At 36.9% G+C, this 27,799-nt stretch overlaps 1 protein-coding gene across 8 annotated transcripts in view; it reads left to right on the top strand.

Moving 5' to 3' along the window:
- LOC136858274 (sialin) overlaps window positions 1-27,799 on the top strand; it is a 194,168-nt gene that overhangs the window by 73,235 nt on the left and 93,134 nt on the right. For 7 of the 8 annotated variants that reach the window (XM_068225475.1, XM_068225474.1, XM_068225470.1 and 4 more), the window contains 2 exons: window positions 20,224-20,444; window positions 27,378-27,524. In XM_068225475.1, the coding sequence (XP_068081576.1) occupies window positions 20,224-20,444; window positions 27,378-27,524 (368 nt within the window). The remainder of the gene's footprint in view (window positions 1-20,223; window positions 20,445-27,377; window positions 27,525-27,799) is intronic. The other variant, XM_068225477.1, reaches the window with a different exon arrangement.

The raw sequence follows: 27,799 nt of genomic DNA, 5'->3' as shown, positions 1-27,799 counted from the left end.
TATGAAGACTGAGTTAGGGAACTTTCATTGTAATGCATACCGCTTGCATACCTTCAGTCACATTAAGGTTGGGAAGCTTTCATTATAATGGTTGACACTCACTGTCCACCTGCCTTTTCACATCCTCAGAAAGACTGTCTTAGTGGTTTTCCCAACTGAAATGGACAAATGTTACAGTGATGTCAGTAGGAATGATGCAGTTAAAAGCAATGCTTTCATATGAAATACTCGATCAAATCACAAACCACTCATTTTCTCACTTTTAACGAACAGGTCTAAGCACCCGATATTACAGTCCAAAGTTCCAGAGCTGGGATGACCAAGCCGCAGACAGCCGTGATCTGTGAACAGCCTTCGTCTCTTTTTCGGCGGGAAAGAGGTCGAATAGTGGAGACTCCCAGGGCAAAAACCATGCCCTTTTACTAATCTGTTTCCTAGCACTATACGATTCCCTCTATGGGAATTTAGAATTTTCCATTCGGAATTGCTAGGCGGGCAATAATTCCATTGTGGAGATTTATCTCCCATATGCAGTTATCAGACTGTGCCTCATAAATAGGCTTCTGATAAGCTCACCTGCATACACCCAGTGTCAGTGGGTAGGGTCTGACACATCCCACTCTGACGAGTCTAGTGTCAGACCTAAGACGAAACGCTGGTTAATAGAGCAAACGCCTGAAAAGCCTCACATCTGATATGTTACTACACGATGAGTCGGAAAATATCAATTCACTACACTGGCGACGGAAAAATCTATCTGACTTGGAGGCAAATTTCTCCTCCAAGCCAGAGGAGAAACCCACTCTTCACTGCTAATTTGGAATTGAATGTAGAATTTAATGAAAGTCAAGAGGAAGAAGCTTAAGAAACGGCTCTTTTCAGGGTTGAATTTTGAGCCATTTAGTGAAATGTGGTGCTATAATTTGCAAAAGGCCTAAATTGTTATTCTAGACCAGGCCATACTACTACTACAAAAGTGAGCCTCTGGCGTAAGTATGCACACTGCTCTTTCAAAACAGCGCGTCAGAGTAGGGATCGAACAACTGGAATACTATGATGAATCGGTGTGTTACGTACCAGCTGTATCAGAAAATGTATGAACCAGAGGAATGGCATGCTAAAGAAGAAAGTTTTCTAACTCCCTGGCTATTTTCCGCCAGTAATCAGTCAGGCTATTATACTCAGTACGCAGCATTAATCCCATCTATCGGAGTTGAGAGGCAGCATAAGAGACAAAGAACACCGCCACAAACAATGGTCAATGTAATGTTATTGTTCATCAATGCTATGCGCTTTCGATATTGTAGGCCTTCACATTTAGTTTTCTTCCGACTCTGAAATACCACTCCTATCATAGTCGATGCGGTAAAACAGAATAAAATATACATGATCGGAAACTGTATTCTCTGTAACTTTTGTTATGTAGTACTTTTCGATAGGACCAATAACATAGGTATTTAAAAATAAATTTTAGGTGCCTTCCCCTAAACTACTGTACATTTTAATCCAGTTTGAACAAATTGTTCATAGCATAGACTGTAGTTTCTTATTCCCTTTCTCTATATACCGATTTTCATTAAATTCTGTTGACTCATTTACTCGTGGCTCGGAGTTGATATGGACTTAGCAACAAAAATACAAATTCATGAATATCTGTGTTATCATAGCCGGTACAGTAAAAATGTATAAGACTTAATTAGTTGGAAATTTAATTCTATATAACTTTCGTTACGTAGTATTTATCGATACGACCACTAATAATACAAATATTTGAGAGTTAAATTTCAGGCCTTCCCCCAAACTACCATTTCACTGAGCATGAATAAAATTATGTATAGCCTAGATTTTAGTGGCTCATTCTCCGACTTTGCATACAAATTTTCAATGAGATTTGACCATTAATAACGTGAATATTTAAGAATTAAATTTTTGGACTTCCCCTAAACTACCATTTCACTCAGCATGAACAAAGTTATTTATAGCCTAGATTGTAGCAACTTTTTTCCCAACTTTGCATACTAATTTTCATTAAGATAGAACCACTAATAACATAAATATTTGATAATTAAATTTTAGGCCTTCCCCTAAACTACCATTTTAATCAGCGTGAATAAAATTATTTATGGCCTAGATTGTAGAGACTTATTCCCCGACTTTGCATACCGATTTTTATTAAATTCTCTTCAGCCTTTTTCTAGTGATGCGTGTACATACATACAGACAGACAGACAGAAATTACGGAAAAGTAAAAATTGCATTTCCTTGTTACTGTGGACATGACCGATACAGAAATATCATTTTTTTCTAAATTCTGAGCAATGTACAGACAAAACTCTTATTTTATATATATAGATGTTGTTGGTAACTTCCTTCTGGAAATGGTTTGATGACATGAGCTGATGAAGATCTTGCAGTTCCTTGTCAGCTCCAGTAAATGTTGTCGCATTATCACTGTTATATGTCAATAGGTTTCCCCCTTCTCGCTATGGATCGCTGAAAAGCAGGTAGAAATGCTTCACTCATGAGGCTACTTACTACCTCAAGGTGAACTGCCTTAGTAGAAAAACAGAAGAATAATGCTATATATGCCCTATAACATTTGTGTAAATCAGGATGCTTGTTAATTTTGTACTCAAGTTGGTATAATCTCCGGACTGCTTGGTCGTATGACTTTCCCAACTCTTGACGATTCTCCTTTAGAGGTAGCCTGACAATGAACTTCCCCTCAGTGTCTCTTGTTGTGTTGTCCTTAAAATGTTGATCACATTGTTGTTCTTCCACTGTTTTAGGTTGTGTGTTCAATTCTTCGATTTTCAAAACTGATGTAGCTGATGATCAAGGTTTTCCTCACTTCTTATGAAACATGATGTCATGGTGTTGTCATTTATAGTATGGTGTTGAAACTTGTCTGAAACTATCCAACCTAACTCAGTGTTTTGGAGTACAGGAAAATCACCTGTGTGAGTCTTTCTTTCCATTATCAAAATGTCATGAAATAGTTCCGCCCCAATAATCATATCAATGGTAGCTAGGTGGTAAAACTTGGGCTCTGCTAATGTAATGTGATCAGGAATGTTCCAAGACTTGTAATCTAGTGGTATTGTGGGTATCTGTCCTGTTATGACTGGAACTACTAAACAGTTAATGCTAGCCTTGAACGAGGTTGCAATGGAATGTATCTCAATGTCAACACTGTGTTTAATTGACGAAAAGGCCTGATTAATCCCTAGCACAATTGTGTTATTTCTCTTGGTTCTTAACTTAAGTCTGTTGATGGGGTCTTCAGATATTAGATGGTTTTGACTGCCACTGTCCAGAAGCTCTCGTACCTTGTGAAATTTTCCATTCTGGTCTCTAATGTTAACAATGACAGTTGACAATAATACATGTGGTGTAGCATTATGACTTGACCTGGGTACTTTTCTTGCTGTGTACACGCTGACAATGGATGAGCAACCTCTCTACTTGTACTACTGCTACCACGGGAGGTGTTAGTGTCTATGTGCAACAATGTATTGTGAGATTTATTACACCTGTGACAATGACCAGAGGTGCACTCCTTAAATGCATGATCTGATTTCAGGCAATTAAAAGATAGTTTTATATCACATGTGCACTGTATCCTTTGATTAGTGCCTAGTTTCTGAAATAATTCACATGCAAATAATTTATGTTTTTGATTACAACAAGGGCAGTGACCTTCAGTGCAAGTCATATGTGTGAAGGTATGACGTTTCCCCTTCGACACGCGAGTCTTAGGAACAGCAGGTCCTGATTGACCTTGACTGGAGCTGAACTGTATGCTTTCTAATGCTGGACATTTATGCTCTAAATGTTTAAAAAGGTGCTGGAGTGTTGGATTTTCCATAGAATCTAACTCAAATTCCCAACCTCTCCTTGTTTCATGATCCAACTGGTCTATTGCATGCTGTGCTAAGATAATATCTTCCAGTGGATTGTCTAACTGAAGGGCTATCAAGGCTTGCAAATTACTGGAAAATGTGTTTATGAATTGTCTAAGTTCAACAGCTGATTCTCTTTCTATAGGTTTAATATTCAAAATCTCTCTGATGTGTGTTGACGCAATTAACCTTTTATTCTGAAACCTACTGCAGAGCAAGTCCCATGCAACACTGTAATTGGTTTCAGGAGTTTATTATCATGTATGCACTGTATCCTTTGATTAGTGCCTAGTTTTTGATTACAACAAGGGCAGTGACCTTCAATGCAAGTCATATATGTGAAGATATGAGGTTTCCCCTTAGACATGTGAGTCTTAGAAACAGCAGGTCCTGATTGAATTAATTAATGCCTTGGCTTGGACTTGCAGTGCTCCTAACAAATAGTGAAACTTTTCAATTGTTCCCAAACTTGCATTGTTATGAACTATGGCCTTAAAATTATCTGAAAATGATAACCAGTCTTTGTAGTTCCCACTGAATGTCAGCAACTTGACAGCAGGTAACCTTAAATTTGAGCTATCACTTAAGGCACTGTGAGCTGAACTGGGACTACTTACACTGTGAGTTTGTGATGGGAATAATAATACTTGCATCCTAGCCTTCAACCTATATATGATCATTCTGTATTTTCCCTATTCTTAGTCTGGTCAGTGGCTACACCTTTCACCTCTAGCTGAGACTGAATGGCGTCATATTTACTGTCTAAATCACTTAATGTATCATAGCGCACTCTGATTTCATGCACGTTGTGTTCGCTATTGAATGAGTCAACGAATGTGCTTATTCTTGTTATTCGAGACTTAATACTGGTTCTTTTCTTTACTAACTTTTGTAGTTGCTGCTCATCCATCTTGGAATGGAAAGGATAACAAATAAGAAAAGGAAAATCTGACCTGTATAATACTTATTTTCCCTGCGTCCTTCGCCTTGTAGTCGTGTTGATAAGATGAACTCTGGACTCCATACACTGCATTGTCGTGTTGGGTAGTCAAATTGATGCTTTCAGAGACTAACGTGCTCATGAGCCATGCCAGTTTTGGACCACTTACAGTAGTTTGATGTGATATGTAACAATGAACACGTAGCCTTGCGCTAAGATTTTACCGCGTCTTCTGCGTCACGTGGTGTGATGTAAGTACTGGTATGCACACGATGAATGAAGCGCAAGTAACTGTCATAGATTTACTTTGCATTTTCATGAATTACACATGATTATTAAAGATCCTGCCCAGAAGACCAAAATGTTGTGTGGTCTGGTACAAGTTACTGACTGAGTGGACTGTATAACTGTTTCCATGAAGTTGAGCTGGCACAAATAATCACTCGGATCTCAATAATGAATTAAATATAATTCATATTAGTTTATAAACACTGATTATATACACTGAAACACTTAATAATTGAACTACATGTTAAAACTGAGACTCCACATAGCTGTGGAACTTGATGTTCGTGAGGCATCTTAACATCACGCTTGTATCACACCATGTTGTCTTACAAGCCTCTCCCTACCAGAAGTCATCCCCAGCCCCATGGGAACACATTGCTGGAGGCAAGTGCTGCCTGGAAGGTGCTGCACTCTAGTGAGCAAATATTGTGATACACAATAACAGAATATGACGTTTCTAGTTTTCCTGATAACTCTTGATGTAGTCAGTTATTGGTTGTATTTTCAGCTCTTTTAGCACCTCTTCATTCTTTTTATGATCCCACTTGGTGTATCCTACCGTACAGCATATGAACGTCATTTCTTGTGCTGTGATTCTTTAAACATCTTAATAACCATGCCTCACATCCATAGCGAAGGGTTTGCCAACCAAAGGTACATTATAAAGGCACAAACAATGTTTCTGTACAAATTAGGGCTTCATGGTGTGGCTGATTATTCCTGATGTTTTTGTAAACTTATTCATTTTCGCAGGTATCCTCTATCTATTTCTGTTTGAAATGATAAGTTGTACCATAGGTAACTGAACACATTTACTCTTTCCAACATTGTATTATTTAGGCCTAAACACATTTCACTAGGAATGGGATCTCTTTCCTTGAAGACCATTATTTTAGTCTTCTCTGTTAAGATAATCATGTTAAATTCTGGGGAAACATTACTAAGATTAAATACCAACCTTTGGATGTCATCTTCTGTCAAAGCCAGCAATGTAGCATCATCAGCAAAGAGAATGACATCTAAATTTTCAAGGTGTCTATTGATTGGTACTGAACCATGACTTCCTTGCCTCCAAGTTTCCATTGTTGCATTCATATAAATGATAAAAAGAAGAGGGGTTAGTCCACAGCCTTGTCTTACACCTCAATTTATTGGTTTCCACACTGTTTGTTTTCAAATTTTAAAGAAATGAAATTGGATCTATAGATATTGTTTATCATCTGTTGAGGAACATTATCTTTATTTAGAATTTCAAACAATTTATTTCTGTTTACTCTATCAAAGGCCTTTTTAAAAGACTACAAAAGCAATGTGTGTTTCCAAATTGAATTCTCTATGCTTTTTAATTAATACCTTCATAGTGAAATATGCATCAGTGCAGGAGCACCTTTTACAGATACCTTGTTGTTCATTCCCAATTTTATCTTCATCATGTCTCTGCAACTTTTCTTTAATGATACTTGCATAAATTTTATAACCTGAGTTAACAATGCTAATTCCTCTGTCATTTTCACATTTTTTTACACCATCTTTCTTATGAATAGGGATAACTATTGTTTTCCACCAGTTTTCTAGTGGGTTGTCTCCATTCCAACTTAGATTTAGAAAACTGAGGAATCTTTGTTTAAAAGGTTCACTTGATTATTTGAACAGTTCAGAATGTATTGCATCTCCTCTGGGTGCTTTACAATTCCTAAGTTTCTTCAAAGTTAGTTCTAACTAGCTGATGTACCCGTGCTTCGCTACGGGATTGGATTCTCAGAGAGACTGACCTTGTGGTTTTCCTAACTGAAGTCAACATAGGTCATTACAAAAACGTCGGTAGGAAAGTAGCGATTAAAAGCAATGATATCATATAAAATACTCGATCAAATGAAAAACCGCACATTTTCTCACTTATAACGAACAGGACTACACTGCCGATCTAACAGTCCAAAATTCCAGAGCTGGAATGATCAAAGCCACAGATAGGCGTGATCCGTGAACACCCTTTGTCTTTTTTCGGCAGGGAGGGGGTCGAACAGTGGAGACTCCCACGGCATAAACTAATCTACTAATCTGTTTCCTAGGAGTACCCCATGAGTTGGAAAATCTTAATTCACTACACTGGCAGTGGAAAAATCTATCTGACTTGGAGACAATTTTTTTCTCCAAGCAAGAGGAGAAACCCACTCTTCAGTGCTAATATGGAATAAAATGAATGTAGAATTTAATAAAAGTAAAGAGGAAGAAGTTTTAATTAAGAAACGGCTCTTTTCAGGGTCGAATTTTATTTATTTAGTGAATTGTGGTGGTATAATTTGGAATAGGCCTAAATTGTTATTCTATACCAGGCCATACTACTACTACTACTACTACTACTACTACTACTACTACTACTACTACTACTACTAAGTGAGCCTCCGCCTTAAGTCTGCACACTGCTCATTCTAAACAGCATGTCAGATTAGGGATCACATAGCCCAGCTGTATCAGAAAATGTATGAACCAGAGGAATGACATGCTAAAGAAGAAAGTTTTCTAACTCCCCACCTATTTCTCATTAATATTCAGTCAGGCTGTTATACTCGGTATGCATCAGTAATCCCATCTATCGGAGTTGAGAGGCAGCATAAGAGACAAAGAACATCACATCAAAGAATGGTCAATGTGATGTTACTGTTGATCAATGCTATGCGCTTTTGATATTGTAGGTCTTCACATTTAGTTTTCTTCTGACTCTGAAATACCACTCTTACCATCGTCGGTACGGTAAAAATGATTAAAACATAAATGATTGGAAATTGTATTACCTATAATTGTTATGTAATACTTTTCGATAGCACCAATAACATAGGTATTTAAAAATTACATTTTAGGCACCTTTCCCTAAACTACAATTCCATCCAGGGTGAATAAATTTGTTTATAGCTTAGACTGTTGTTTCTCATTCCCCGACTCTATATATACGGTAATGATTTTCATTAAATTCTGTTAACCCATTTTCTCGTGGCTCGCGTTGATATGGACTTAGCAACAAAATTACAAATTCATGAATATCTGTGTTATCACAGACATAAATGGTCGGAAATTTAATTCTATATAACTTTGGTTATGTAGTATTTATCGATACGATCACTAATAATTTAAATATTTGAGAATTAAATTTTAGGCCTTCCCCTAAATTACCATTTCAATCAGCGTGAATAAAATTATTTATGACCTAGATTGTAGCGACTTATTCTCCGACTTTGCATACCGATTTTTATTAAATTCTCTTCAGCTGTTTTCTAGTGATGCGTTTACAGACAGACAGACAGACAGACAGACAAAAATTACGGAAAAGTAAAAAGTGCATTTTTTTGTTACTGCGGACATGACCGATACAGAAATACCATTCTTTTCAAATTCTGAACAATGTACAGACAAAACTCTTATTTTTTATACAGTATATAGGTTCTTCTAAAGTTATTGATTCTATTAGATTGTAGCTAGGTATTGGCAAAGTCAACACTTCATCTTTTGAACTTGTCCAGTGTCCAAAAATATTTAAGCCATTCATCTGATGGTATTGCATCGAGTTTCACATCTTCCTTAGTTTCCCTATTTAATTTCTTTTGAATTTTATATGTTTGTGGTCATAGACATAATTCAGGGGTTGCAAGGCATGGCAGTTGCCATCTCAATATTTTAAAGGAAACCAAATTGTAGTAATATTACAGATGTAGAAATACATATTTTACAAGTATGTTTTTCGTTACTCTGTTTAATTCAGATCAATCAAACAAAATTATTGTTGCAAAATTGTATATGCTACCTACATAATGTTTATAGAATTTTCTGTTATTGTTCAATTTAAAAATAAAAAACAATAGAGTTTTAATATTATTTTAATAATTATTATTGTAGCTTATGTAGTTTGGATCCAGCATACTTCTCAATCCCATTACAGAAGTGAAGAATGGGTTCTCGACTAGCGATGTTGGAAGTGTCTTGGCTTGCGAATGTGACTGCTGTCTCTTTTCATGTTAATAGTCAAAAGGGGACGCTTAGACTTGGTATTAAATGTTGCTTGATTGTTGGCTCTGAATAACTGAGAAGTGTGTAGAAAATGTTTGTAAAGAGAGGAGGATAGAGAAATTAGACTTAGAATTGAAGGCAGCTGAATTTGAAGAAGTCGCTGTATGCATATTACTTACCCCCTCGACTGCTGTGGAGGTTACTAGCTGCACTGGCAGTGCTGGATCGACTGACCTTTGTGCTTCTTGTGTTGTATCAGTGTGAGGGTAGGGGTGGGGGGTGTGGTGGGGATGAGCGGATAGGCAGGGCCTTAAGTTTATGCTCTGTTGGCTGCAGGGAGTTTGTAGGGACGGACTGGGAGGGAGTTGTGTTTGCTGAAGTAGTGGGAGTTTTACATTTAACGGCAAAATCTATCACCAGAATGGCCTAGCAAAGGGCGATCCTATTTTTTTTTTTTGCTTTACATCGCACCGATACAGATAGGTTTTATGGCGACGATAGGATAGGAAAGGCCTAAGAATGGGAAGGAAGCAGCCGTGGCCGTAATTAAGGTACAGCCCCAGCATTTGCCTGGTGTGAAAATGAGAAACCATGGAAAACCATCTTCATGGCTGCCGACAGTGGGATTCGAACCCACTATCTCCCGATTAATGGATACTGGCTGCACTTAAGCGACTGCAGCTATGGAGCATTTAAATATAAAAATTTCATTGTTCCGTATTGAAAGTATTAATGTTAAAAATTAAATAATTGAAAAAGAGGTTCAATCTATTCAATACATAAAAGAAAGAAATATAGTGATTACATTCTTATTTAATAGTAACTATAAATGGGACCGGTTTCGACCCTAGTCCAGGTCATCATCAGCCATAAAAACATGTAAAACAATGCATATAAGAAAAGAAAAAGAAAAAGATTAAGTGAATTCTGGATCGGTAAAAGATGAAACATAAATTAATGATGGGGGTAGAAATTGTGAGTCACTTAGAAGAAAACAGTACGTAATATTAAGAATGGTAGTATGGCACACGCAATGATAGGCGAAGTCTCACAATGTTTATGAATATTGGAGAACGGTCAAATGGGTCAGTTTCCACACTATGTCAGGCACAAAGTCACAACACTATCAAATAATATATGAAGATCATAATTAACTTGAAGTCGCAGACGAATAGATTTGTAGAAGCAAACTGCCAGCTCCCGGTGATCAGCGCGGCACATTCAAGGTCATGCGCTGCGGTCTCAAACGCCAAAGTAGAATGGAGAATATCCTGAAGGTCCAGTATTTGTCTCGGTAGCGGGAAGTTAAGTACGTATATATAGAAATATACAACGCAAATCAGTATAATTGAGACTTCGCCTATCATTGCGTGTGCCATACTACCATTCTTAATATTACGTACTGTTTTCTTCTAAGTGACTCACAATTTCTACCCCCATCATTAATTTATGTTTCATCTTTTACCGATCCAGAATTCACTTAATCTTTTTCTTTTTCTTTTTCATATGCATTGTTTTACATGTTTTTACGGCTGATGATGACCTGGACTAGGGTCGAAACCGGTCCCATTTATAGTTACTATTAAATAAGAATGTAATCACTACATTTCTTTCTTTTATGTATTGAATAGGTTGAACCTCTTTTTCAATTATTTAATTTTTAATGCAGCTATGGAGCTCGGTGATCCTCTATCAAGCATCTTGGCCGATATATGCATGGATTCTTTGGAACATAACAAAATAATGACAAAAGTACAAGGAAACAGCCTGTGGCTCCGATATGTGAATGACACATTCGTAATAATCAATAAAGAATTCAATAACAGTGACAAAATTTTAGATTTTTTTAAAACACATTCTTGATCAAAATATAAAGTTCACCAAATAAGATGAGGTCATTGGTTCCATAAATTTTCTAGACATCATTGCAACACGTATCAACAATAGTTTTGATTTCCAAATATTTAGAAATCCTACCCACTCTCCAATAACAATCAATAAATCTTCATTATCCCCTAATTCCCATAAACAGGCGACATTTTACATTTTAAATTATAGAGCATTAAAAAATCCCTCTTTCACCTAAAAATCTAAAAATAGTACTTAACTAGATAAAGAATTTGGTGAAAGTTAACGGATATAAAACAGAAATGATCAACCGATTAATTAACAAGGTCAAACTTAAACTATCAACAAACCTCATCCCAGACAGACCTAAAAAATCTAAATTTGCCACCTTCACCTCTAATAATCCACTCATTTACCAAGCTTCAAACCCCTTAAAAAAGCCTAACATCAGTATTGCATTTAGAACAATAAACAGCAATCAGGACTTATTCTTCAATCACAACACAGTCAATGTAAACAGTAGTCTTTATTCAGGATCCAGTATATACAGGCTTACATGCTCGCAATGTAGCGTCTTGTATATCGGGCAAACAGGCCGGAGTTTTTACACAAGATACTTGGAGCACTATAATGCCAACAAGCACAATAAGTTTTCAGCAATGAGCTCTCATATGAAAGAAACAGGGCATAAATTCACAACTACAGAATAGGATCTTAAAATTAATGAACGAGCTAGAAAACATTTACATTTATTTAGACCAGTACTACAACAAAAACCAAAATCTCAGTGATATAACAGAAGCTAAAAATCCCCTGTATGAGATATTACCTAATTTATTACAAATAATATTGAATTTAAAACAAAACAACTTTCTAAACATTTTTAATTCTTCATCCTCAAAAACTCCCACTACTTCAACAAACACAACTCCCTCCCAGTCTGCCCCTACAAACTCCCTGCAGCCAACAGTGCATAAACTTAAGGCCCTGCCTATCCCCCTCATCCCCACCACACCCCCCACACCCATCCCTACCCTCACACTGATACAACACAAGAAGCACAAAGGTCAGTCGATCCAGCATTGCCAGTGCAGCTAGTAACCTCCACAACAGTCGAGGGGGTAAGTAATATGCACACAGCAACTTCTTCAGATTTAGCTGCAATTCTAATTTCTTTATCCTACTCTCATCACAGACATTTTCTACACACTTCTCAGTTATTCAGAGCCAACAATCAAGCAACATTTAATACCGAGTCTGAGCGTTCCCTTTCAACTATAAACATAACAAGAGGCAGCATTCGCATTCTCAAGCCAAGACACTTCCAGCATTGCTAGTCGAGAACCCATTCTTCACTTTTGCAATGGAATTGAGAAGAATGCCGGATTCAAACTACATAAGCTACAATAATAATGAGAACAACGTCAACGGGCCGCTACCTAAATGGTTAAACAATCTTACACCCAAAACAAAATCTCAACTAAGGGTGGTTAAAAAATGACAATTCAATTTCATCACCTTTGAACAAGTTCGTCCAAATTCTAGAAAACAATATTTTATGACTGCAACCAGTAAAAAAAAAAAAAAAAAAAAGTAACCAGATACCCTTTAACATGCTAAAATACACAAACGTGTTCAAGTAGAACTTTTAATATATACAGTAAACTAGGATCACCTTTTAGCCATAATGATCAAGTAGTTCTTAGAATGTTTTTTTTATTCATAAGATTTCATCAACAACAATCATCCATCTCATCCACACTTTTAGATACTTTTTATTTTGAAAATCATTAAACTGTTAAATAGAACATACAATAAGACTTTTTAACTTTGTATAAAGTAGTATCTACTGTATATAATATTTTGGCAAAGGTAAATCAGGATCCTGATCAATGACCAAAAGGTATGAGATAAAGGCTGATGATACCCATATAATGGGCGAAAAGTGTCCCTAAAAGTTATTATGACAAGCTATAAATGTTAATGTAAGAACTTTACTTTGTATTCAATAGGTGGTTATCAATAAATATCCATGACAATTTTTGACTTAACTTCTCTGGTACGTTACCTATTTTGTCACTTCACACCTACCTCAAAAATTTTGACAGTTACCTTTTCCTTATGGTATTTAACTTTCAACATAACATTTTTGATCAGGACTAGCCCTTCTTTACTATTTCTTATCCTTGTCACTATCTGACTCTCTATGCATGTTATTGTGTTTGAACCGTTACTTTTATCATTAGTATTGCCTCAATTCTAATTACCATTTACAGCAGTGGTATGGAAACTTTTTTGTTGGTGTACCCCCAAAATCCAATTATTTTACCTTTGTACCCCCAAAGGACGAGTAAAGTGTGATTAAGTAAGATGTAGCAAATAATTGTTGCTGGATGGCAAATAATATTAACTACAATCATCACCATCATTATTTGCATTATAATCCGCAACTTAGGGTCCCTGCATGCACTGAGGTATAAAAGAGTTGTGGCTGGGAATTTAAGGTCGCATGCCCATTCTGATACCAGGAATCAAATCACGGTCGCCAGAATGACAGGCAGCAGCTAAGCTACTACATGACCCTGTTCCCCAACAATAACAATAATAACAACAATAACAATAATGAATTATATATAATCGTCGCTGGGCAAAGGAAACCTCTTTTGGAGTAAAGTTTACAGAAGAAGCCCAAAACTGAGTGGTCAGCAATAGCTGGGGAACTTTCCTGGCATTTTCATTGCTTTATGACAGCCCGATGTTTTGACCGTTGGAGTCTTCTGTTCCCTCCTCAGGTAATGCGGCAAGCCTTCACAAGGCAGATGGAGAATCATGCTCTTCTCTTGAGTGGAATGACAAGGTTTCCATTGCCTAGCAATGATATATATAAGAGTACAGTATAATTAATAATACAACAATTACTATTGTACTATATCTAGTGCTTCTGAAAATATTGAAGTGAACGAGTGGATTTCGAAACAAAAATTTTAAAAATAGCAATGCAGCATGAATAAGCATTTTTACAAACCTAGTCAATGGGAGGTACACACTGACATATATCAGAATGAATAGTTCGGAAAGGGGACTCTGTGTACTGGTAGACAAAAGCACTTATGGTATCTGCACTTGGGCACATTCTCTTGGATCCTCTTGGTACTACTGAGTCTTGCTTCACCCGGTCACGTGGTATCATTGTTGCTTGGTAGTTAATTATTAGATGACCTTCATTTGGTGCTAGCTCATGAAAAGAGCTAAGAGTTAAGTCATTGGGCTGAACAGGAAGATTTCATTATGAGAAGAAGCGCAGGAACAACAGCCAATTTCGAGCCAGGATAAAAGGAATTTTTTACTATCCTTGGGATTAGTCAGCAGCTTGAGGTCTCCACTCATTTTGATGTTTTATCTGATTATATCAAATTCTCTACACATTTAAGAGGTAACATGCACACTCCCATTCAACATTACATGGTATCTCCAAGCGTAACTACCTAGGGTGTTTATTAAACTTTTTTGTTGTGGAAAATTTTGAATATGGAAATTTCTTTATGTTCAAAATCTCCTAAATTATTTTTGGTGAAACATGGTAATATGGTATCATGGAGACACTGAAGCATTCAGTCAAGTTATTCTCACTCTATCCTAATTGCCTTACTACATTCTCCCCTGTTCAGTATATTTTCTCAGTGGTCCTCTATTATTTCTGAATTCCCTTACACATGTGTAATTTGAATAATTGTATTGATTCCTATTTACATACCGGTAGTGTAATTTTGCTGTTCAACTCGCTACTACTTAAGCCATTCCTGGTTTTAATTTCCTTCCTTGTTTATTTCCTCACTTTAACTTACTGCTAAATTATCTTCCATTTACTTTATATAATGTTAATTATTTTATTTTGAGGAACTAATTGAGTAGGGTGTACACTTCTGCCTATTTACATTTATCATGCAAGATTATGCAGAATTTTCATATTTTATTATTTTTTTTTATCTGAGTTCAGTGAGAAAGGAAATACTTCAATAATCCTTTAATTACTTAATTATTGGTCATTTCCTTTAAGATATTGGGTTAATCACATGCATAATTTAATACCATGACTGAAAGATTACTTGCTTGCAAAGTTTACATTCAAGTCCTTTTCTGTTTAATCAAATTTGGAGATATTAAATGTAAATTCAATGACCTGCAGGGAGACTTCCTTGCAAAATCATGATCCTCGTCCTGTATAACTTATCAATTACTACTTCATCACCATTCATCAAGCATTGATTTCTTAACCTATGAAATTACAATAATAATAATAATAATGTTATTTGCTTTACATCCAACTAACTACTCTTTTACGGTTTTCGGAGACGCCGAGGTGCTGGAATTTGGTCCCACAGGAGTTCTTTTACATGCTAATAAATCTAATGACATGAGGTTGACGTATTTGAGCACCTTCAAACACCACCGGACTGAGCCAGGATCGAACCTGCCAAGTTGGTGTCAGAAGGCCAGCACCTCAACCGTCTGAGCCACTCAGCCCAGCATGAAATTACATATGGCACTGCTGTCTTGCCAGCATTCAAACTTAAAATATCAGTTTATTGACCAGTTCTTGTTAATATGTATGCTTCTTTCCTCTTTGTGTATTTCAGATTATTCCTTGCTCTCTCATTAAAATATTAACTGTGAATTTAAATCTGACTAGTTATTCAGTAGAGTTTGAACATTATCTCATCTCATGTAATCTCGTCTTATCTTATCTTTTCTCACAATTTTGATCAGTTTAATTTAGTATTTTGAATCCTGTCCTCTGCCAGTTGCTTTTATGGAGTGCTGTTGTGAACTCATTTTTCTAGCAGGACAGTAATTTAAAGGTGAATTATATTTTGACAATAATTGAAAGTAAATCTGATAAAATACTAAATGTCAGGAACATAGAATACCATGCAATCACATTTCTTGAGCAACTGTACACCATCATCCTCCATTCCAATGAAAGATGTTCACATTGAAAGTTTTCCTCAGTTTCATAATCATAAATATTTGATGGAAATGAAAAAAGTATATTTAATACAATAGACGTACAATCTTCTCATCAGATTCGGTCAATATTTTACTCACACTATGAGCTAGGAGGTCTAATTGTAACTAGTAAAACCAGTTTTTGATGATTATGATAGCATTGAGAAAATTTTCTCTACAAGCTAATGAGAAAAATAGAGAAATAATCCTTGTGCAGGCATATGCAGTCAAGACAATGTTTTGACATTTAAAGCAGATGATTGAAAAAGGAATGTTAAAGCAAATTATAGAATTAAAAATTGCAAGAAAAGAAAGATGGAGAAAGATCCAGATTATGATAAATGGATTTGGATTGGAACAGTATAAGGCAGATCTGTACTGGAACACAGCGGAGGATGAAAAGTAGTGAATAAGAATAACCCAGATGCATCTGGATAAGGGAGCTAATGGTGATTATAAAGATGATGATAATGATTTAATGGCTTGTGGCCTTCAAAGAGGCCTGGTGCAGATCTTTTGAATCTATGCTCTATAGGGGACCTGCCCGTCTATGAGAATGGGACCCTAACTATGATGAATTCTAATGATGAAGAAGGTACACAAACCCAGATCCCAAGACATTGGAATTAATAAATGAAAGTTAAAATCCCTCACGGGGCCAAAAAGCAAACCCAAGATCCTCTGGACCCAAGGCCAGCACGTTAACCATTTAGCCATGGGACAAGAGGAGAGTGTTGGGACAAACACAAATACCCAGCCCCTGAGCCAGAAGAATTAATCACAAGCGATTAAAATCCCTGACCCAGCCGGGAATCAAACCTGCGACCCTCTGAACCGAAGGCCTCAACACTGACCATCCAGTCAAGAAGTCAGACATATAGATAATGATTATTGCTAAAAATATATCAACATAATTTCTAATCCCATGTGGAGGGATGTATTCACTTTTGTGTGCTCCTATGGTGGTTAGTAGTGTGATGGGTTGTGTGTGTATACAATAATAATAATAATAATAATAATAATAATAATAATAATAATAATAATAATAATAATAATAATAATAATCATCATCATCATCATCATCATCATCATCATCATCATAATCTTTTATGTGGGAGTGTGGAATATCTTTCATGAGACACTTGCAAGGGTCTGCACTCCACAAGCGTGTGAGATTCCTACTCACTAAAACCCACACACCCTTTTCCTACGACGTACATTTCCGCCCCAGAACCACTCTCGCATTATTTCAGGGCAGTGTCGTGCTTGTAATTTCTCAGGATCCTTCTTCCTTTATTTCTCCTTTACTGCCATTTTTGAGCATTCAAATTCCTCTTTTTCTAATGTAGGATGCCTTCTACATATACTGCTACCTGATCCCAAGATTCTTGGTTTCGTAGCATCACCTGCATAATAGTTTCTGCTCAGTTTCTAAACATCTTCTCTGTGTTGACCAATGATAACATACAAAAAGTATGTGAAGTACATCATCAACATCATTGCAGAAATTTTCGGAAGTATCCGTGACCCATCAAGAGCTGCATAAGATAAAAGATAACCTCACCATGAGCTCGTGCAACCCAATCAGCTAAACATGGTAACAGCCATTTAGTCCATTTTCCTCAAGGATCTTCCTCCCATCTTTCCTGCCTTCGTTCCATTCATTGTTTATAAGCTAGCTCCTTAGCACTCTCCTTTCCGAGCTCCTCTTGAGCTCTCCAGACTTCCTGTCTCTCTAAGGCAAGTAAAACAATTGGTGCTACTGCTGCTACCGTAAGAACTGCAGGTTTGGATACTGTGCAATATGCACTTGTGATACGCAAAGCTGATCTCCGCTGCACAGCAGCTATCCTTTGCCAGTATTTTCCAAACTTTGGAGATTCAGCCCAAACTTCAACACCATATAGAAGTGTAGAGTGAACTATCAACATCAGAAGTTGTCGTTTGCTAGACTTCGGACCTTTAATGTTGCTCATAAATCTACTCAATGCAATAATTGTTTTCACAGCCTTATCCATCGCCTGTTTGATATGATTCCGAAATGAAAGTTTGGTATCAAGGGTCACTCCGAGGTACTTTATACTTCTAGATGTTTTGATTTCTGTTTGTCCAATATACATTGGAATAACAGTCGAGATCCTTTTTCTTGTCAAGGAAACTATCTCTGTTTTATGATCTGCCAGTTGTAATCTGTGATTCACCATCCAATCTTTCACCCATCGCATCACTTGATATAGCTTAAACTAAGACAACTCCAAATTTCAAGCTACTATCAAAACAGCTATATCATCAGCATAGCCCACTAACATTGTGTCTTCCGGTATCTCTAACCTCAACAATACATCATACAAAATGTTCCACAGATTTGGGCCAAGGATAGACTCTTGTGCTGCACCACCTGTGAGCCATTTCACTCTCCACCTATCTTCTGTGTGATTAAATTATAATTACTAAGATCTAATATTAACATTTTTAAAATAGGAGCAGTCTAAGGAAAAGAATACAATATTCGGTATTAATGCGTATAACTACAATATCAGCCATTGGCTGTTGATTATTAGTTGTGAAAGGAACATATACAGTGCTTAAAAGCAGTGGTCTGACTTAAAATTTTTAAATACTACATTATTTGGAATGTTAGGAAATATAATTACCAAGTTTAATATTAGCACATTTACGAAGGGAGTAATCTAAGAAAAAAAAGAATACAATATTCAGTATTTATTAATTTTAAATCAGGTGCCTGATTTAACCTTGAGAAGGTACAATGACTGATGATGCCTTCTATGAAAGGCATAACATGTCTCACTTTCATAAGGTAACAATGATCAATTCCTAATTGTATAAAATGTTAATGCATTGAATAGGTGGTTAAATATAAATTAATTAGCATCCTACAAGTAAAAACCATGTTGACAATCAGAGAGGTCCCCAGATAGTTGAAATGCTGAAATTATTCTTGGCTGCAGAAGTTTCTCTAATCCTTTCCCAGCAGTATCCAGCATACATAAAAGCCTATAGCCCCCAGATTTCCCTTTGCTTATTAAAACTAGCTGAGCTGTTTTCCAGTGAACACCAAACACCCCCGATAGCAGGCAGCTGTTGTACATTTTCAGCAGCAGATGTGAGCAGAAATCTGCTATAAGATTTAGTATCTCTGCTGGAATACCGTCTGGTTCTGGGGCCTTTTTATTTCTAAGGGAACTAATTGCTCTCATCAATTCTTCTGGTGTAAAAAGTGGTACATTATCTATGAAGTCCTCCTCCTCCTCATCCTCATCATCATCATCAGACCTCTCAGGACGATCTAGGAATAATGTATCTACAATATTCTTCATTGCATTTGAGTCCATGATCAAATTCGAGAAATTTCCAAGTTTCTTCATAGCGATCTTGTATCCTAAACCCCATGGGTCGTCACCCACTTCCTTAGCCATTTTCCACCATTTGTTGACTTTACTCTTTTTAATAGAATTTCTCAGTTCTTTCTTCGCCAACTTACACTCAGCTGTGAGTGCGGTGTCTTCTTGGCTGACTCGTGCTCTGTGTGCCCTACATCTTAGTTGCAGACATCTTCTCTAGTCACCAATTTCTTTGGTCCACCAATACACTGAACGCTTCCTGTTTCGTAATGCATTATGAGTCATGGACGGATCACATGCTCTCCAAATAAGCTGCATGGCGAGTTCAACACATTTCTCGGCCACTTCTTTCCCTTTATAGCTTTTGTCAGAATGCTTTACAGTGTTAATGTCCGGCTCCATGGCTAAATGGTTAGCGTGCTGGCCTTTGGTCACAGGAGTCCCGGGTTCGATTCCCGGCAGATTCGGGAATTTTAATCATAATTGGTTAATTACCCTGGCATGGGGACTGGGTGTATGTTTCGTCTTCATCATCATCATTTCATCCTCATCACGACGTGCAGGTCACCCACGGGCGTCAAATCAAAAGACCTGCACCTAGCGAGCCGAAGTCCTCGGACACATCCCGGTACTAAAAGCCATACGCCATTTCAGTGTTAATCGATTCAGCCGTTCTCTCGCGGTCATAAAAAGCAGCCTAGTGTTTAAAATATATAGTTTAGACATACTCATTCATAGATTTCCTATTTCTTGAATAAATTGTCTGACATGTTAATGAAGAATTCTGAATTGGAGAGGATTCAGTTCAGATAATTATTTGAATGAATGTACTTGTTTTAAAACTGGAACCATCTAATTTAAAACTTTGTTTGTTTAGGAAGTTCTCTTGGTGCTGCATTAACCTATCCAGTCTGTGGTCTCATTATTTATTATCTTGGCTGGGAAGCTGTATTTTACATCACGGGAGCAATTGGCATTATTTGGTTTATTGCCTGGTGGCTGCTTGTATTTGATACACCAAATGATCATCCCAGGATATCTGAGAAGGAGCTCAAGTATATTCAGAGTTCCTGTGGACGAGCTGTGCAAAAAAGAAAGGTATCAATAATCTATACAGTATTATTAATCTAGTAAGAATGACACTACTATCACTCATCCAAATACTGAACACTTTCTTGAGAGAGTTCATTTTTAAAATCTCCCTCTTTTCTTTTATCTCCTCATCAGTGCTGCTGATCCCTTCTACTTTACTAGTTCCTCTTGTGCAGTTTACATGGTCTTAATTGCTACTCTTATGACTCATTTATTTAACATTCCATCTGACCCACATCATCTTCATCAGCAAAATGTTCTATCTCCATGACGAATACGAAGACTTACTAGGCATGGTATGTAATGTGGCAGATGCTAGTTTTGTTGAACATTCATGTGGTTAATCTAAATGGATGCAAAATGAACGCCTATTTTGAAATTCTCTCAAATGAGGTTTAATTTTTTATATTTCATTTTTCAATTTTCAAATATGAGTTATGAGCTAGCATTCAGAGAAGCATTCTTTGTTAGTGATCAAGGCACAGACTCTGTAATGCAAAGAGCACAGGTTCAAGTCACCATTGAACCTTCACAGTTTTCTTTCTTTCTTTCTTTCTTTCTTTCTTTCTTTCTTTCTTTCTTTCTTTCTTTCTTTCACTTTTCTCCTGTTTTTTCTTTTTTGTTCTTAACTTTTTTAACTGTATATTATTTCTGATATGATATGTCACAGGAAATTCAGTAGATTATGAACAAATAAATGAGTATAGCTTATATATGGAATCATTTTATGGGCTTCCTGGACAAGAGAATAGGTACCCCATCCAGAGAGACATGGGTTTGTGTACTCATCAGAAAGTCAACATGTGTAGGAATGAGACTACCACTTCTGGAAAGGCATTTGGACCTAAAGCCTACAATAGAAATGTGGGACTATGTTATATCCTGAAGACAAAGACATCTGGCAATAGACCCAACCATTTAATGTCCTTTAGTATGCTTAAAGTTGCAGATAGGGACCATCTTTAGAGAAAGCCCTATCTCAGAGTTTGCTGACCCTACCTCTATGAGTCCAAAGGCACACTGATCTGCTGTGGACAGGGCGTCTGAAAAGTAACTCTGCAGTACAATGTAGAGAAAATTTAGGAATGACATGGTGGTTTCATCTGTCCAGATACGTTAAGTCAGAACAATCGTGTCTGGATCACTGAGAACCCTTATAAGTCAAAGGAAATGCCCCTACAAGATCAAAAGATTGGTGTATGAGATTTCTTGAGTTAGCAGCATGTTAATGGACCAATTTCCCTTTATGACATCATCTACACAGAACGTTACCACACTGAAATTCTGGAAACTTTCCTGGTCCTGCTCAGTAAGCATGATATTGAAAAGGGCTGGTTCCAACAAGGTGGGGCAACTGCACCCTCCAGAAAGTGTTAAATAATATGCAATGTCATGTCTGCAGGCTACAGGAGGTCATTACGAATATCTCCTTTAGAGAGAACTGCATTGCCATTAATACCATTTGAAATTTCAAATCTAAACTTTTTCTTCCACACAGTTATTTTTTGGAAGCCTTCATGGCTCAGGTGGCAGTGCATTGGCCTCTCACCGTTGGGTTCTGTGGTTCGAATCCTGGCCACTCCATGTGAGATTTGTGCTGGACAAAGCGGAGGTGGGACAGGTTTTTCTCCGGGTACTCTGGTTTTCCCTGTCAGCTTTCATTCCAACAAAACTCCCCAATATCATTTCATTTCATCTGTCATTCATTAATCATTGCCCCAGGGAGTGTGACAGTCTTCAGCAGCTGGCACAGTTCTTATTCTCGCTGTTGGATGGGGGCTTCATTCATTCTAGTCCTGATCCAGTCGAATGACTGGAAACAGGCTGTGGAATCTCAGTCATTTTTTGGACACCATGTACTACCTGGTATGGGTCCCAGCTTGGGGTAGCGAATAAACACCTCAACAGAATCAAAGGCGGAGAAGGTGGGGTTTGGTATACCGGAGATGGTGGATGTGGCAGCTCATCAGTTCTAGTGTCTGCCCTCCAATACAGAAACTACAGAAGGCATATACTCCCTATGTGAGGAACAGCCTGGCAAATTGCTGGAAATAGCTCTAAAATGCCCTTGGGAGTGTTGACTCTAGTGTAATAATAGCCTGTACACATGGAGGGGGAACAATGAAAAGTGGTCAACTAGTAATTAATACCACGAAGGTGCGGATTATCGATGTGATGACCATCAGAGGGAAAGCTGAAGAGATTATTGATTTTCTGGAGAAAGAGGAGGCAGTACTGTAATTACGGGATTGAGTGAAGTAAAATGGAAGGGGAAGGAAGGAAGGAAGGAAATGAGGAGGGATACATATTGGAACGGTGGGCAAGTGGAGTAGGGGTGATAACTATCTAAACCCTTAAAGAGTATGTGGAAATGGTGGATTATACAGGGTGAAGCGAAATTTGCGCACTCGGGCATCGCAGCGCAATTCCTCACATGCCAGCAATAAAAAAATGTCTCTCACAAAAGTTCGTCCTGCGAGTATATCCGGCAGAAAAAGAACGTTGAAGATTGACAATCTGGCAACACTGTAACCACGTGGGGTAACTACATCTGTCAGGAGGTGTTGGTGCAGTGGATAGGATTTTGGGTCAGCATGCAGGAGGTCAAGGGTTTGATCCTAGGTTGAGGCGCATTTTTTGAATTTGCTAATTTCCATTGGACATTACATAATGTAATACAGTAAGACACCATTTCTTAGGTCACATATATCCTACATTTACAAAATTTAGTAAGTCTGAACACGTTGTAACGCAGCTAGTAGATGAAGTGGTGCGAATAAATTCACATCCACAAAGTGGAAAGGGAGTCTTTCAAAGCTGACCAATGAAAATGAATGTTCGTCCATTTCTAGGATCGTAGTATGTAAGTGCAAATGGTTTTTAGAGGACCCGCTTCAATCGCTGTTGACAATTAAGATGCCAGATACCATACCACCTGGACTACATTTACGCAAAAAAAACACACGTGTACATTATGCAATGCTAAATTTTACATTTCACATGGAGGTTGGTCAGACATGGTCAACCATGAGGGAATAATAGAACACAAAAGTTCTGTTCATTGTACATTATGCAATGCTAAATTTTACATTTCACATGGAGGTTGGTCAGCAACTGTACAGCACGACTGATATGTGTTGACAGAGGTAGTTACCCTAAATGTCGTTACAGTGTCGCCAGATTGCCACGCTTCAATGTCCTTTTTCTCCTGGATATACTCGCAGGACAAACTTTTGTGAGAGAGATATTTTTATTGCTGGCATGTGAGGAGTTGCGCTGCAATGCCCGAGTGCGCAAATTTTGCTTCACCCTGTATAAGCGATAGGATAATCAAAGTTTGGATGAAAATGCAAAATGGAATGAATGATTTTATACAAATGTATTCACCTTAGACTGGAAACAGAAGAGAAGATATTGAGGAATTTGTGGAGAAATTGGAAAGAGAAATGGGTAATTCTAATAGTGATGCGTTTTTTTTTTCCTCCATGTTTTTGTTGACATACACAATGGAGATTGGTTGCTACTCGGTGTTGTACATAGTTTGTATCATGCTGAAATGTAAGTGCAGATTTAACAATAGTGGCAGAAGAGAATTTTCCTTCATTAGAGGATTGGTAAATGACAACGTAGATTGTACATTATGCAATGCTAAATTTTACATTTCACATGGAGGTTGGTCAGACATGGTCAACCATGAGGGAATAATAGAATACAAAAGTTCTGTTCATTATAAAGCTTCCAGCAGCAGCATAAGGGACTATATGATTGCAAAATCTGAAAGTGAAGTGGAAAAATAGTTTATCACTGGTAGCAGAGAAAGCAACCTTTATCATACTGCTGTGCACAATCACAACTTTAAATCAATGGACTGTACAACAACTGCTGTGGAAAAAAAAAAAAAACATTCAATGATAAATTCAAATGTTTTAAAACAAAGTGCAAAGCAACAATCATAAAAGTTATTCTACCATTTCTGGCAAGCCATATCAATGAAGAGCTAAAAGAAAAAAATGAAATGGCATATGGCTTTTATTGTCAGGAGTGTCTGAGGAAAAGTTCGGCTCACCAGGTGCAGGTCTTTAGTTTTGACGCCCTTAGGCAACCTGAAAGTTGTAATGAGGATAAAATGATGATAAAGACAACACATACATCCAGCCCCCGTGCCAGCGAAATTAACCAATGATGGTTAAAATTCCCGACCCTGCCAGAAATCGAACCCAGGACCCCTGTGACCAAAGGCCAACATGCTAACCATTTAGCCATAGAGCCGGACGAAGAACTAAAAGAAGCATGCTACATATCAGTGTTAACTGACTCATTGCAACTATTTGGATAAAACTTAGTACCTTTTGTGTAAGGTATTATTATCTGGAAAAAGGTGCGGGAGTAAAGGTGCTGGGGTTAGTAAATGTAGGTGGTAAAAATTCAGAAATTCTGTTTTCATACATTTTTGAGGTATTACAGAACAGAGGTTCAATCTCCTTGAGAAGGTTATTGCAATATCAGCAGACAACAGAAATATGAACTTTGGTGGAAAGAATAATTTGTATTCTGAAATGCAAATAAAGACAGTGAATAATTTAATTGGCAATGGTTATCCTGCACATGTAATCCATATTGCAGACTACTTACCTACCAATGCAGTTTGTAATTAACAAAATCTATCAGCATTTCCATATTTATTATGTTAAGAGTCAAAGAACTTAAATCCTTTTGTGAATTCTTCAATATAGAGTACCATATAAAACCATTTTGAGCAAATAACAAAACAAGGTAGCTGTCTTTTCTCCCTCCAGTCCAGAGAGTTATTGACATTTTCCCTGCATTAAAGTCATATTTTATTTTTGTTGACAAATGTCCTATCACTCAAAACTTTATTTGAAAATCCTCTTACAATTACACTCCTGCATATCCTTGCCAGTCATTTGAAAACCCTTTCTGATCCTATCAAATGTGCTGAAAAGCCAGATATGACAGTTATTGAAATGAAGAATGAAGTAAACACATTGATAGAAAAGTTAAATAGCAGAAAGTCAGAAAAGTTCCTTACCACCACTGTGGAAATCAGTTACAATAATCTGAAAGTGAAGGACATATAACAGTTGAAGAGTTTCAAAGTTATGCAATAGATTTCTATGATACCCACATTGAATGTATGCAAGAGTGGCATTCGCCATTTCTCGCATCTCTTCAAACTACAAATTGGGTCAACTTGAAGGGAAAGGACTCTCTGATATGGAGAAACATAAAATAAAGCTATATATTCATGAAAACAGTGTCACCAAATTTCAATGTTAATGAAGATAACTTGTTTGATGAGTTTGTATGTGTGAACCGGGCGAGTTGGCCGTGCGCATAGAGGCGCGCGGCTGTGAGCTTGCATCCGGGAGATAGTAGGTTCGAATCCCACTATCGGCAGCCCTGAAGATGGTTTTCCGTGGTTTCCCATTTTCACACCAGGCAAATGCTGGGGCTGTACCTTAATTAAGGCCACGTCCGCTTCCTTCCAACTCCTAGGCCTTTCCTATCCCATCGTCGCCATAAGACCTATCTGTGTCGGTGCGACGTAAAGCCCCTAGCAAAAAAAAAAAAAAAAGAAGAGTTTGTATGTGTGAAAATAAGTTTCAGGTGTGGAATAGACTGAAGGATCAAAGTATCAGTGACAAGTGGTGTGATATATTTGCTCATTTTACTGTATAGGATATAAATACTAATAATCTGAAATATGTGGTACATTTTTGTTTGTCTCTGCCTGGTTCCAATCCATCCGTCTAATGTGTCTTTTAATTAAAAAGTGCATTGTGGACAGATGAGAAAAACAGACTTACAATTGAAATAACAAAGGTGTTAATCATTGTAAAGACTCATTTTAAGGATTTGTCTTGTGTTAACATCCTTACCAAAACATCTAAAGAAAAGAAACTTCTTTATCAAGTTCATAACAGTGATAAATATTCTAATGTACCATATCATAAACATGGACTTTAATCAGGCATATTTTGAAATTCTGTTCTAATCATTATAAGTGTGATTGTGATTTATAATACAGGTATGTAAATGCATGGTGAGTTTAATACTATTTTTCTCATTTCAAACTTGTCTTTCTCTTTTTACAAAATGTTCTATTTTTTAAAGTCCAAAATGGATGTGTCCCTGGTTTTTGTTTCAAACATTATGGGAATCCTAAGTTAGGAGATAGAGTGAATACAAAAATAATTATCACATTAAATGAATTTTGCTTACTCTATGGTACAAATGAAAGACTTTGACATGGCCAGAGGCACAGGGCAAAGAGGTAGAGTAATTACGAATAATAAATTGTATCTTTCGTATATTGGATATTTTTGTAATAAAATATATGAATATTTATGCAATAAAATATGTGGACGTAAGTAATGGAAAGGAAAAAAACAAGTGCAATTCAAGTCATTTGTGGATGTAGAGATCGCTGGATTCTTTTCTCAGTGGATATTTAATTACATGGACATTAATGTAGTGTGGGCATTATGATGTGGGGACATTTCTGTATTTTTGTATTTTTGCATTGATCATTTTAATGTCCAACCACTTTAATAAATTAGGAGACTTACAAAGAAATGGCATATGCAAGGAAGTTGGAGAGAGTAACAGGAAAGTCAAAATCTGGGAAGTATTAAGTAGGGAAGTATGGACGTAAACAAGAAGTAACTTGGAAGACAAAAATTAAAAGTAATATTTGAAGGCCATTTGTTACATGCTATCAGAACCTTATAGGGTCTCTTTAAGCTGTAGCAGATTTATAAAGTTTAAACTTTTATCCAAACTTATTAAATATCAAGACAGTTTTTCCATATTAATGAAGTGACTCTGCTTTGAACATTGCTTAAATATGAAATCAATACATGAAAGGGATAGTAAATTGGTTTCATTCTACATTTTCTGTATTACTGTATGTTTCAGTTACCAACCCCTTGGCTTAAAATCTTGACATCAATACCTGTATGGTTATTAATATCTGTTAGCTGGGGATGTTTGTGGGGTATGTTTACCCTGTTAACACAAGCACCTACCTACTTCCAGTTAGTCCATGGCTGGAGCATTCGAATGGTGAGCATACATCTTGTTTCTAAATACTTACGTTTTGTATGATGGATTGTACTAATATATTAATATGCTTTAAGAAATATTTAAATCCATTTTATGTTTTCCTTCTTTGAGATAACACCCAGTAAATATTAAGGGTCACTCCTACAAAATCAACTTCTTTTCTCAACCAGTTAATAGAATTGAAGAATTCTAGAAATCAAAGAAAACTATTTTTCTTTTTCTGTTTCTTTTACTAACATGTGGTAAACTTACCTAGATTTTTGCAGAATTTGTGC

This window comes from Anabrus simplex, chromosome 1, assembly GCF_040414725.1.
Source record: "Anabrus simplex isolate iqAnaSimp1 chromosome 1, ASM4041472v1, whole genome shotgun sequence".
Lineage (NCBI taxonomy): Eukaryota > Metazoa > Arthropoda > Insecta > Orthoptera > Tettigoniidae > Anabrus > Anabrus simplex.
The sequence above is the reverse complement of the archived record's forward strand: the minus strand, read 5'-3'. Positions and strand labels throughout refer to the sequence as shown.